Here is a 13358-nt window from a genome sequence, read left to right as displayed (position 1 = left end):
CTAATATGTGATATACATAGACAGCAAAGCAAAGCTAAAATGTGAGCTCCACTGTCAGAAAAACTAAATGTGATATACACTGTCAGTGAGACTAATGTGATATACGCTGTCGGAAAGACTAATGAGATATACACTGTCAGAAAACTAAAATGTGATATACACTATCAGAAAACTAAAATGTGGTATACCCTGTCAGTAAAACTAATGTGTGACGTACACTGTCAGTAAAAACTAATGTGACATACACTGACAGCAAAACTAATATGTGAAAAAACACTGGCAGAAAAACTATGGGATATATGCTGTCAGAAAACTAATAAGTGGTTGTCAGAGAAAAACCAGAGCAAGACAGAATATCCAATAAAAACTCACAATATACAATATATCTGAAGAAGTGAAAAATGCCCTAAGACACACAGTAATCTGTGAGATATATGCTGCAAATACATAGTACATGGGAGGAAGGCATGGGATGCAGCACAGAGCCCTCCGTTCCACACAAAACGGAAGGCAATCCGCCGGGGAAAAAGCAGGGCAGCGATAGCCGCGATCCGACCACCGTGGGCGGAGGAGAGGCCGCGGGTAGGTGCACACTCCTCCACCCGGTCGGCCGCCTGCGGCTCTGTGAAGAAGTTGAGCGCGGCGGTCGGCCATGTGGTGGACGGGGCGGCCACGTGTGTGAGTGGAACGGCCGGCTGGTACTCGCGTCCGACCGCGAGCACCTCGGTCGCCGGAATGGAACTAGGGGAACGGGGAAATCAGGAGGCAGCCAGAGGCTAGTCTCCTGAAACCCCTATACCGCGCAGGCAGCCCGCGGAAAATGGCGGGCAAAGAGAGTGGGCAGTGAGGGGAGGGAGGGACGACATGCGAAACAGGGAAGACCCCCAAGAACTCCCCTAAAACTACCACATGGAAGGGAAGAAATCCCTAAGACGACAGGGGAAGCAAAGGCAAGGGAAGAAATATATGTAAGCAGACAATGACACAAAAAATAACCTAATATATAGAAGTACAGAACACATGGTACTAAATAAAGGTACAGATAACAAAAAGTAAATATACTAAGAAATCAAATATAAATCCTAATAAATCATAATACAACCCAAAGCCACCCACATAAGCAGGAGGCAGTGGTACTCTGACCTGTACTGATGCGGAGCAGCAAAGAAAGAGGGAATGATGCATGGGGAGGGGAGTTTTATAGTATCTAACTTTTTTCTGATTGGTTGTTTTTTCTGTGCTGCTGTGGAGTTCTAGTAAAGAGAGACTTAAGCAAATACGAAGCCTCCTGTCATGTTATAAAATTGGTGAGTAGTCATCCATAGGGCCTCCGGAATAACCAGCCTTTACCAGTAGGCCACCCACAAAATAAGACTTTAGCAAATGGCAACAGTCGGGCAGAAAAAAATGCGTCCTCCTGCTCTATGCAACACTCTGCCACAAGCAGATGGGGGAGTTTTCCTGCATAGAGGGCTAGATTATACACAAAAGGACAGGTGCTACTAGAAATTACATCTGTACTGGTTCCATGGTAGACTCCACTGAACTGGTACTTTCTGCTCCAAACAGTTACAGAATTTGATAGTGCAGATTCATTATCCCTTTTCAATAACAGTTACAGAACTTGTAATAAAATATTCTAATACTTTCTGTATTGGAATTAAATGAATGTATTCATTATTTATGTTTTATTGAAATTTTTCGATGGTTTAACATCATTATCTGTCTCATGCGTTACATAGATTCATATGTGACAAGTAGTGTAAAACGACTAGTATACATATTGTTAGTATATAGGTGTAGGACTATTGGTGTGAAACAATTGGTAAACATATGGGTAATATATAGGTAGATAAGTATGTGAGGAATAGACTCTCGCTATTTAACAGGAGTCCTGGGTAGAAGACACATTTTCAGTACTATAGTGAGTCACTTAGTGAGTCTGCGTTCTGGCGCTCCTTTGGCTGCCGGTATCAGTCTCTTAATTGTCACATTGCCCGGTGCCTTGTTTTGCTTGTGCTTATGGTGTGGACTGTGCTCCCGTGCCACTAGTGCATCTTCGGGCAGAGGGTTACCTTGCTGTTGCCCTGTCGTCAGCCCTGCGAGTTGTAAGAAGCTGTCCGGGTCATCTGTTGAGGTAAGTGTGTGGCTTTCGCCTGCGATGACAGTGGTGAGGGACCCGTCCATGCCCCAGCGGTATCTCAGGTTGGCGTCTCTTAGTTTCTTGGCCACCGGCGCCAGTTTCCTTTTTCTATTCGCGCCGAAAACGGTGTGTCAGGGTACACTGCTATTCTGTGGCCTTCGTGGGTCATTGTGCCTAGATCGGGTCATTATTGCGGCCCGCACGGAGATGTCCCTGGTGACAATGATGACGTTTCTGGGCGCTTCTTTGGGCGCTGCTGCGGATTTTCGCACCCTGAAAGCCGTGGTGATTTGTGCCCTGTCTGTAAGGCCTCTGATGCTCATGGCTGTCGTGAGGTCATGGACATAGGGCAGGAGCTGTGCGTCTTCTATGTGTTCGGGGACACCTCTAAGGCGCAGGTTTTTTCGCCTGTGCCTTGCCTCTATGATAGACATTGAGCGTCTCAGGTCTCGTACCTGTAGTGTGAGCTCCTGCAGATTCTGATCAGTGTCAGAGAGTTTTTTGTCCCTGGTTGTCTCCCATGTCTCTAGGTCGCGGACTGTGCGGCGCACATCCTCCACTTCTGTCTGGACCTTCCGGAGGTCCTCTCTCCAGATCTGCCTTAGGTCGAGCAAGAGCCTCTTTATATCCCCTTTTGTGGCCGGGGTCTCGTCTGTTTCAGGGTCCGGCGAGCTTTCTCGGACTTCTGAGCGAGGCGAGGGCAGTGAGTCCTCTTCTTCTGCAGAGGCTTCTGGTGAGTAACAGGCCTCAGGCGCCATTTTGGGTCTTCGTGGAGGCTCGAAGGAAAGGCTGATGTCGGGCAGACGAGGTGTAACTGATCCCAGGTTTTTTCTATTTTTCTTCCCCATTGTCTCTGTGTGGGGGTTTTGTTCGTCTCGGGTGTGTTTATTTTATTTTTCCGTGGTATAGGGCCGTATTATCTACGATTGCGAGCAGAGCTCCGTGGAGAGACGTCCGCTCGGTTCAGCCGCTGGCCACGCCCCCGAATGTATTCATTATTAATGTGTTTTTTTAATTCATCTGAAATGAACTTTGAATTGCTAGAACTTTGGCATTGCAGTGAAAAGCCAGTCAATGCAAACTGCAATATTAGAGAATTTGGCTTCCTGTGAATGAATGTTTACTATCCATACAATCTTGTAATCATCATGACACAGCATGAAGGCAAAGTGCAAATCATTAATACAGCAGACGTTCACTTAAAATAGGATGAGAGCATAACAAAATAATAAACTGTGCACATCGGTAACAACACCCATACCAGCAACCACGCCACTAGTTAAACTCATAGCACCACTGACACCCCCTCCAGCAATAATTTAATATTTCTCAATGCTAGGTTTATAATAAAAAAGTTCTTATGCCGCCTCCTTCCTATGTGTAGTTTCCTTGTCACCCCAGCGGTCTCTCTATCTTATTTATAACTCTTGTTCTGTGTTGTCCATGTGAAACATTCCTTGACAATCGATATATATTTGATACATCTTACTATAAAAGCAGTTTGTTTGTTTACTATATGATTATATCTTTCCAACCTTTACATACTCCTCAATCTTGATAAGTATGAAGACAGAACAGGGGTGGACAGGGCAGGTTGGGACCGTAAAGGGATGACCGTAATCTGGGCATGTTATCATAGTTTAGAATGTTATTATATTATTTTTACACAAGTATTTTAGATTTTTATGTAGATTGCTGCATTGCACAATGTGTTGGTAATGAATTAGATGAATAATTTTATGGTTTACAAGTTGAGCTCTTTTATACACTAGATTTTAAATTATTCAGACCATGCAAAGTAGTTTTATTAAATCTCTTTTTATCACTTTATTCATTTCTCCAGAAAGTTACATTTTTCGGCTCCACATTGACATCGAACGGACCAGTCACAGATGGGGTACCACTAGAAATACCTGGAGCATCGCAACCAGCCATGGTCAGCAAGAACGGTCTTGTCCTGTTTGTGAATGATGGTAAAACGGTGAGATTTTTATTTCGTAAACTATAATATAGTGCAATAAACGCGGAACCCTTTTGTACTGAAACTGACTTCAGATAATAAACCAATATTAAACATAAGACTGTGAAACCGAGCTCAGGTTATACTTGTACATCTTTAACATGGAACACAGTTTGCAAAGCATTATGGGAGCTTTACTTTCGCAACATCAGAGCAAATGTATGATGGTTAAACTTGCATTTAGATACCAAGATAGATAACACATAACTATACCAGCAATAATAATAATACATTGATAATAGGGCGGCCATATTTATCTTAATATTGGAGGTATTTGTGGAAAATGTATACTGCAGACCAAGGGTAAGCAACCTTTGGCACTCCAGATGTTGTGGACTACAACTACTCTGATGCCTTGCCAGCATTATGTCCGTAAGAACATCATGGGAGATGTAGTTCACAACATCTAGAGTGCAAACGGTTGTCTAATCCTGCTGCAGACAGAGCTATGTTAACCGCCACATGACATGGAGCCTGGCAAGAGTTATCAAATCATAATATACATGAATTGTGATTAGTGGTTAAAGGGTTAAATTATTGCAGGATGCATCTATCATGAGCTTCCTTAATGTAAAGGTCCAGTGTGGATATAGGACAACAACCCTACCTTCACACTGCGTGCTATAACAGTGCCTCTATCTGTTGGTCTCTCTCTCGATCTGTGTGTCTAACATTATACAGTTCTAACTGACATGCACTGATCTTTCATTCTCATTCCTACACAAAATAGCTAAAGATGAGCTAATGCTGGGATTTGTCATCTGGATAATCTGAATATTTGCAAAATAAAATGCTTTGCCAATTGGAAAATAATGACTGAGAAAATGAATGGACAAATAAAAAGGTGGCATACGTATTCTGAATATGGATACATCTCGTTTCACAGTGCTGCTTGCTTGATAAGATGCATTATTCGTAATTTCAACAACATGATAACTATTCTAGACTTTGTCCTTATTCTGTTTATTTCCTATAAATTGTATGGAATTTATTCAGTACATTTTGAATTGTGTTAAAAAGAATTCTGCCAACTCTACTAAACTGGACAAAAAAAATTACTTATTTATTTTACTATTTAAAAAAAAAAAAAAATGGCTCATGTTTTAAAAATAGTCGTCAATTTATTATTCTTAGATACATTTACTTTAGTTATATTGAAGAAACCTCTATGAGAAACACAAGTAAAGTTAAAAAAAAAAAAAAAACAATTTGCCATCTAGTCCATGGTGGGAAGACCCAAACCTAGACAATTTATGTAGCATATTAATCTTTAAATTATGAGAACTGTAAAATGAGTTATTTAATACAGTATTATTTGTGATTTCATGCAGCTCACAGTAAAGAATCTTCAGTTTGAAGATGGAAAGATGATACCGGCTTCACAGTATTTCAAATCCTCTGACACTACCACATTGCAACTCTCAGAAGAAGAACAGGCACTATCCAAGGAGATTAGGGTATGTGCAGCAAGTAGGGCAGCATATAAAAATATAAAGAGACTTACTTACAAATATAAAGAGACTTAAATATAAAAAGACTTTACAAAATGTGCCATTTGGTTTATTCTGAAGTACCCAATTTGGTACCAGAAGAGGATTATGATCACTTGGGCCCAAGACAGGTCACCAGTTTTCATCCCCCTCTTTATTCTTTACATAGGGATAATTATTGGTCCTTGGGCCCCTGTCTAAGCATTGGGACGTTTGCTTAGGTTCACGTTATGATTCATTTTGCTCTGTGGGGTATGTGAACCAGTGGTATAGTATGCATGGTCTATGCCAGTAGTAGTTGACCATGATACCCAATCCATATTTTATTTCCATAATATCCGCAGTGCTACAGTTAATCATCATTGGCTTGGTATAGCTTAAATAAATGGCACAGTCACTTTGATGTAAGTTTTTTTTAATTCTCTTTCTCAGGCTGTGTGGAAACGAATTCTCACCAATGTCTCCGAAATTGAAAATTCCACTGATTTCTTCAAGGCAGGAGCAGCCTCTATGGATGTAGTGAGGTCTGTTTGTTAGGGGAGGGGTCGGTCGGTATGCCAAGAAAAATAAATATCTTATTAAACAACAAATACATAATAAACACAACATACAGTATAAACGCATTAATTGTAATAACCGGAACATAGGGTTCTGAGCTAGTGTTCTGGGAAACGTATGGAAAGCATGTGTGAGTGGGTGGGTGTCTGCATACATGCATTTGTGTGTGTATTTACTTATATTTATGTAAGTTACAATTAAATCAGCCTATTTGAAGAGTACAAAACATGTTTGAATTTTCCAAATTACTTTCAGTGATTGTGTCTTACAATGCAGCCCTGATGCCTTGTTACACTCAGGGCCGTCTTTAACGCGGGGCAAACGGGGCAGCTGCCCCGGGCCCAGTTGCTCCTGGGGGGCCCAGTGCAGCTGCCCCGTGGGCCCCGCGATTTGCGCAGCCCCCCTTGGACCCGGCGGTGCGGCTGCACAGAGCTGCACCGGCCCGCACACTGAGGAGGCTCCCCGGGTGGCTCATGCACTAAGGGCCACCCGGGGAGCATGTGTGAGCAGGGGCCCGGTCTGGCGCTGTGACGCTTAAACAGCGCGACCAGGCCCCTTCCTGTAGTGACGTCACTTCCTCCCGACGGAGAGCACAGCCGCGCGGGAGGAGAATGGCAGGGAGGGGAGTTCCAGAGGAGAACTCCTATCTGCCTCAGCCTGCCACTGTACCCCAGGGAAACCACCCTCCAGAAAAAGGTAAGAACCTGGAGGGTGGCTAAATGTATGCTTGTGTGTCAGTATGTCTGTCTGTGTATGTATGTATGTGTGTGTATGTCAGTAGGCCTGTGTGTGTCAGTATGTCTGTCTATGTGTATGTCAGTAGACCTGTGTGTGTCAATACTTCTGTCAGTGTATGTGTCTGTGTGTCAGTATATCTGTCAGTGTATGTGTCTGTGTGTGTATGTATGTCTGTGTGTGTGTGTGTCAATACTTCTGTCAGTGTATGTGTCTGTGTGTCAGTATATCTGTCAGTGTATGTGTCTGTGTGTGTCAATACATCTGTCAGTGTATGTGTCTGTGTGTGTCAGTATATCTGTCAGTGTATGTGTTTGTGTGTGTGTGTCAGTATATCTGTCAGTGTATGTGTCTGTGTGTATGTATGTCTGTGTGTGTCAATACGTCTGTCAGTGTATGTCTGTGTGTCAGTATATCTGTCAGTGTATGTGTCTGTGTGTGTATGTCTGTCTGTGTGTGTGTGTCAATACGTCTGTCAGTGTATGTGTCTGTGTGTCAGTATATCTGTCAGTGTATGTGTCTGTGTGTGTATGTCTGTGTGTGTGTGTCAATACGTCTGTCAGTGTATGTGTCTGTGTGTGTCAGTATATCTGTCAGTGTATGTGTCTGTGTGTGTATGTATGTCTGTGTGTGTGTGTGTCAATACGTCTGTTGGTGTATGTGTCTGTGTGTGTCAGTATATCTGTCAGTGTATGTGCCTGTGTGTATGTATGTATGTCTGTGTGTGTGTCAGTATGTCTGCCAGTATATATTTGTGTGTCAGTGTATGTGTGTGTCAGTATGTATCTTGGAATGTTTTAATGTCTGTCTGTGTGTATGTGCCAGTACGTCTGTCTATGTGTATGTCAGTATGCCTGTGTGTGTGTCAATACGTCTGTCAGTGTATGTGCCTGTGTGTGTCAGTATATCTGTCAGTATGTCTGCCAGTGTATGTGTCTGTCTGTGTGTGTATGTATGTCTGTGTGTGTCAGTATGTCTGCCAGTATATATTTGTGTATCAGTGTGTATCTGTGAATGTTTTAATGTCTGTCTGTGTCTGTATGTGCCAGTACGTCTGTCAGTGTGATTGCACATTGGGCGTAATTGGGGGGAGGGATAGGAGGGGCAGGGCCCAGGGGGCCCAAGAAAATGCATTGCCCAGGGTCCTAATCATATTATAGACGGCCCTGGTTACACTGTGCATTTATTTTATGATATAGCCCTTCAGTAAATTCTGCAGCACGAATTCACCAGTGTAAAAGCAAATGATTCACTTTAGTAAAAGTATAACAAAATTACCGGTAGATAAAACTTAATTTATATGTTTGCATGGTGCCTTCTCTTGCAAAGGAGAAACATATAGTATTAGGTTCTCCTGATGGCTTTGTGTGTTTCCAGGCTCGTAGAAGAAGTGAAGCTAAAATGCGATGGGCTGCAACTGCAGAACGAAGATGTTTACATGGCGACACAGTTCGAGGAATTCATACAAATGCTGGTGCGGCGCCGTAGGGGAGAGGACAGAGAAGAAGAGCTGATAATTGATTATGTGAGTTACATTATGTGATGGCCTGTTCTTTATAGTGAGTTCAGGGTATTTTCTTTTATTTTACTTAGAGGTAGAAGGATGTAACAGATATACTGATTGTAATTTATCTCCCTTCAATATCCAACATTTTCTGTCTTGATGATGTTTCAGTAAAAGAAACATGAAAAAAGTTTTTATGTTGACGTAGACAATGTGCAATGCCATTTAAACTCACATGTAAAGTATTGCATCATCTCCTAGTATTTAGATATTAGAGGTTCTTTTGTGTTAATCGTCCCTACAATAAACATGTTCCTGACTTTTTTTCCAGGTGGAAAAAGACACTAATAACATGACTGTCAGAATGCCTCATCAGTTGTTTATCAATGGAAAATTTATAGATGCCGAAGGTGGAAAAACATATGAAACATTTAATCCAACAGATGGAATGGTAAGTGCCGCTAAAAGGCAGTAAGTGGAGGGGTCCAATTAATGGTGATAGCTATAAATAGTACCTAACACCCACCAGTCACAGCTGTTCTAAAATTAGGGGTTCTCCATGCAATATTGAACCTACAGGATCTGCCCATTGAAAAAAAAAATTAAATCACAGCGATTGATCACCGTGCTTAATGTTCTAGATAATTTTCTAGTGTATGATCAAACCATAGACTTGACTCCTGACTTGATCCAGTATAGCCTTGTCTTTCCAAGGTTGATTAAATGGGTACCACTAAAATACTAATAGCATCTATGCCAAGGAGATTATTGAAAAAATTGTGAACGCTTACTTGTATTACTTGTATAAACTCATTCGGCTTGCCCTGTAGCACTCAGAGGGACAAAGGAAAGGTAAATTTTCTTACATAAACCTCCAACTCTTTGCCACCAAAATGTTCTTCCTTGTTCATTTGTTCAATCCTTTGGCTCTTGGTGGCTTCATCTACCAGAAGCTGTTCTCACTATGCACTCGTTCATGTACAACAGTACAGAGCCTATGGAAGATCCTGTAAATGATTTGGAAGTGATGGTTTATAGGAAATTGCAACACATGGTGGCACAGTTTCTGTCTATTCTTAGGCTATCTGCAAGGTATCGCTAGCACAGGTGTCTGATATTGATAAAGCTGTGGCTGCAGCTAAGGAGGCCTTTGAAAATGGCGAGTGGGGGAAGATGAACCCGAGGGACCGAGGAATTCTGCTTTACAGGTGAGATGAAAACACTGGCCGTGAACTAGATTTTTTGTGATGGAATTTCAATTATTGTGTTTCAAATTTTTCTGAAAGAACAGTCATTGAAAAATAAAAACTTGTTAATTTCCCCTGAATTTTTATCATCTCTCTATTTACTAAATTAATTACTACTTTCTATGAGATAACTATGGCATCTACTGTAGTAGGAAGCTGAGCCAACAGTCAGATAGATTATAAGCCTGTGTGGAACTTTTCCTGAGGGAACATTAAAGTTTGTAAAATTAAACTATTTTGGACGTATGAAAATTACCACTTACATAATCACTTTTATTATTAATAATAATCATTAAATGTTTTTTAATGTTCTAACGAATCACTTTTATTATTAATAATAATCATTAAATGTTTTTTAATGTTCTAACGCAATACAAGAGACATCCATTCTTTGCTGCTTGAGCCTGAGCAGCAGTGGGTGACGGTGTTTGGCTAAGAGTGTCAACTGGCTACTTCAGCCTATCACAGTCCGCATTACTCTCATAAATTGGCATGAAATCAGCTAGAGCTCATTCAATGTTTACTGCTTGAAAGTGGTTCAACACTGAATGGATAAAGCCAGGGGGCTTAAAGTGCTATAACCAATTTAATGAGATGGCATGGTTATAGTGACCTTTAGAACCTCTTTAAGTACATAATTAGTTAAGCTACTTTGACAAACTCAATTTATTCACTGAACACCAAACTGTGTGAATTAAAAACTGAATTGAAGCAGCAGTGGTTTTAGAAACATTCTTCAATTCAGCTACATTTATTGCTTGGCTATTTTAGTGTAAATGTAGTACTGTATTTAGTAAAAAAAAAAATAATCATTTGCATCCTTTAGTGCCAAATGACAAAGTAATGATAATCAAAATACATATTGATATCACAAATACATAGTGAAAGATGTTTATCAAAGAGGATGGGGGATTAGGAAACTGCATTTTCCCAGGAATCTTACGGACTATAACACATTTTTACTTTTGTTCCATGACTCTAGATTGGCAGACCTCATGGAGCAACATCAAGAAGAGCTGGCCACTATTGAATCCATAGACTCTGGGGCCGTGTACACACTGGCATTGAAAACCCACGTGGGGATGTCCATCCAAACTTTCAGATATTTTGCCGGCTGGTGCGATAAAATCCAGGTGACAGAAAGATAGCAAGAAGATCTATGACTGAATCACTTTGAATTTAATTCTTTGTAATAATTTCTGATGTATTATCATATTGGAGATTAGGCTGGGATTTTCAAAATGCATTAAAAAGGTAGTTTTAAAGAGTAAATTACAAAAAAATAACACAATAACATTTTCTAACAATTTATGGTACAGGTTTCTATTTGCACTAAGCAGATGGCGAAAATCTTAATCTTCCTGGGAATACACAGGGTAATCAATTAAAGGCATTTGCTTTTTAAAGCATATTGGATGTCATACATTTTGTATGAACATGTATTTTGATAATATACAATGTAAAATAGCTGGTATTTTAATGACCGCATGCTGTAAATGGTTTAAAGGAATAACTATGCTTTAAATTTGCATAGTAAAGTGCATAGTAACAGATTTGCCTACTGTGTATTTTAGGGCTGCACCATTCCCATTAACCAGGCTCGGCCAAACCGCAATCTGACGTTTACTAAGAAAGAACCCATTGGGTGAGTTTGGTCTGCTTATTTGTGCATTAAATGACAAACTAACACATTATTATTATTATTATTATTACCGCCATTTATATAGCGCCAACAGATTCCGTAGCGCTTTACAATATTATAAGAGGGGGGATTTAACTATAAATAGGACAATTACAAGAACACTTACAAGTACAATAGGTTGAAGAGGACTCTGCTCAAACAAGCTTACAGTCTATATGAGGAGGGGTGTAAAACAATAGGACAGGAATTTGCAATCAAATAAGGTGGGAGTGAGGCAGAGTTGGAGGAGAGAGTAGAGTGCTGCCCTTTAGGAGAGAGCAAGAGACAGGTATGTGAGGTAGAGGTTACTCTGGGAGGTCACAAGCTTTCCTAAAGAGATGGGTTTTAAGGCACTTCATAAACGATTGAAGACTAGGGGAGAGTCTGATGGCAGTAGGCAGGCTATTAGATAGGAAGGGAGCCGCCCGCGAGAAGTCCTGCAAGTGTGAGTTGGCCGTACGGGTGTGAGCAGCGGACAGGAGAAGGTCACGGGCCGAGCGAAGAGACCAAGAAGGAGCATACCTATGGATCTGTAAAGAGATATAAGAGGGGCTAGAATTGGTCAATGCTTTATAGGTATGGGTTAGCACGTTGAATTGACTCCTATAGGATACAGGAAGTCAATGTAAGGACTGACAGAGGGGTGAGGTGTGAGAGGACCAACTAGAGAGGAACATTAGTCTGGCGGCAGCATTCATTATAGACTGTAGTGGGGTTATACGGTTTTGGGAAGACCATTTAGGAGAGGGTTACAATAATCCATGCGGGAAATTACTAGATCAGGGATAAGTATTAGGAGAAGGAAAGACGAGGAGTTCAGTTTTAGAGAGATTTAGTTTCAGAAAGCGGGACGGCATCCAGTCAGAGATGGAAAAAAGGCCAGCAGTGACACATTGCAGGACGGCAGGGGAGAGGTCCGGGGAGGAGACATATATCTGGGTGTCATCAGCATACAGGTGGTAGTGGAATCCAAATTAGGTAATTTAATTTGCCAAGAGAGGCAGTAAAAAAGAGAAAATAGAAGGGGACCAAGGACAGAGCCTTGGAGGACTCCAACCGAGACAGGACGAAGGGAGGAAGTTTCATTAGAAAAGGAGACACTAAATGAGCATTGGGAGAGATAAGAGGAAAACCACGAGAGGACAGAGTCGCAGAGACCCATTGATTGAAGAGTTTGAAGAAGGAGAGCATGGTAACCGGTGTCAAAGGCAGCAGAGAGGTCAAGAAGAATTAGTATGGAGTAGTGGCCTTTGGGTTTAGCTGCGATTAGATCGTTAGTCACTTTGATAAGAGCAGTCTCAGTAGAGTGGAGGGGGAATTGAGGAAGTGAGACATATGAGACCAGTCTTTCCAGAAGTTTTGAGGAAAAAGGAAGCAGGGATATAGGACGATAGTTAGAGGGGGAGGACGGGTGAACAGATGTTTGTTTCAGGATAGTTACTACAGTGGCATGTTTAAGGTCAGCAGGGACAATGCTAGAAGAGAGCGAGCAGTTGAAGATGTGTGTTAAGGAAGGCACAAGACAAGGGGAGAGAGATTTGATAAGGTGAGATGAGACCAGATCAAGCGGGCAAGTGGTGGGGCGAGAGGAAAGGAGAAGCACATCCACCTTTTGTTCAGTAGCCGAGGAGAAAGTCTGAAGGGTAGGAAAGGCATGATCTACGTGTGGTTGAGAAAGAGAGAGGCAGGGTGGAGAGAATAATTTCCTTAGCTGTTCTATCTTGTCGGTAAAGTAACATGCAAAGCTATATCGGCTGTAAGGTTAGTTTGAGTGGTGGCCACAGCCGGGCGAGGAAGAGCGTTAAAGGGATGCCTGGGATTTATGAGAGAGGAAAAGTATGACTGTTTGGCGAGGGCAAGAGCTGCGCTGTATGAACATAATATGAATCTATAATGGAGAAAGTCTGATTGGGTGCTGGAGGTCAATAAAATGTAGGTTCCTCCTGAGTTGAGGAGGGTTAGGCTGAGGTTGTTGGGTGA

The 13358-nt window shown here is 41.6% G+C and overlaps 1 protein-coding gene across 1 annotated transcript in view; it reads left to right on the top strand.

The window, feature by feature from the left end:
- The window catches only part of ALDH1L1 (aldehyde dehydrogenase 1 family member L1), a 50404-nt gene that overhangs the window by 17503 nt on the left and 19543 nt on the right, over positions 1 to 13358 (top strand). Inside the window, exons 7-14 of the mRNA XM_063426264.1 lie at positions 3987 to 4124; positions 5495 to 5620; positions 6086 to 6177; positions 8324 to 8471; positions 8782 to 8901; positions 9531 to 9658; positions 10680 to 10830; positions 11272 to 11342. Coding sequence (XP_063282334.1) covers positions 3987 to 4124; positions 5495 to 5620; positions 6086 to 6177; positions 8324 to 8471; positions 8782 to 8901; positions 9531 to 9658; positions 10680 to 10830; positions 11272 to 11342 — 974 coding nt within the window. The remainder of the gene's footprint in view (positions 1 to 3986; positions 4125 to 5494; positions 5621 to 6085; positions 6178 to 8323; positions 8472 to 8781; positions 8902 to 9530; positions 9659 to 10679; positions 10831 to 11271; positions 11343 to 13358) is intronic.

Source organism: Pelobates fuscus, chromosome 7 (genome assembly GCF_036172605.1).
Source record: "Pelobates fuscus isolate aPelFus1 chromosome 7, aPelFus1.pri, whole genome shotgun sequence".
NCBI classification, from domain to species: Eukaryota; Metazoa; Chordata; class Amphibia; order Anura; family Pelobatidae; genus Pelobates; species Pelobates fuscus.
Note: the sequence above shows the minus strand (reverse complement) of the source record. Positions and strands in the feature narration are given on the sequence as shown.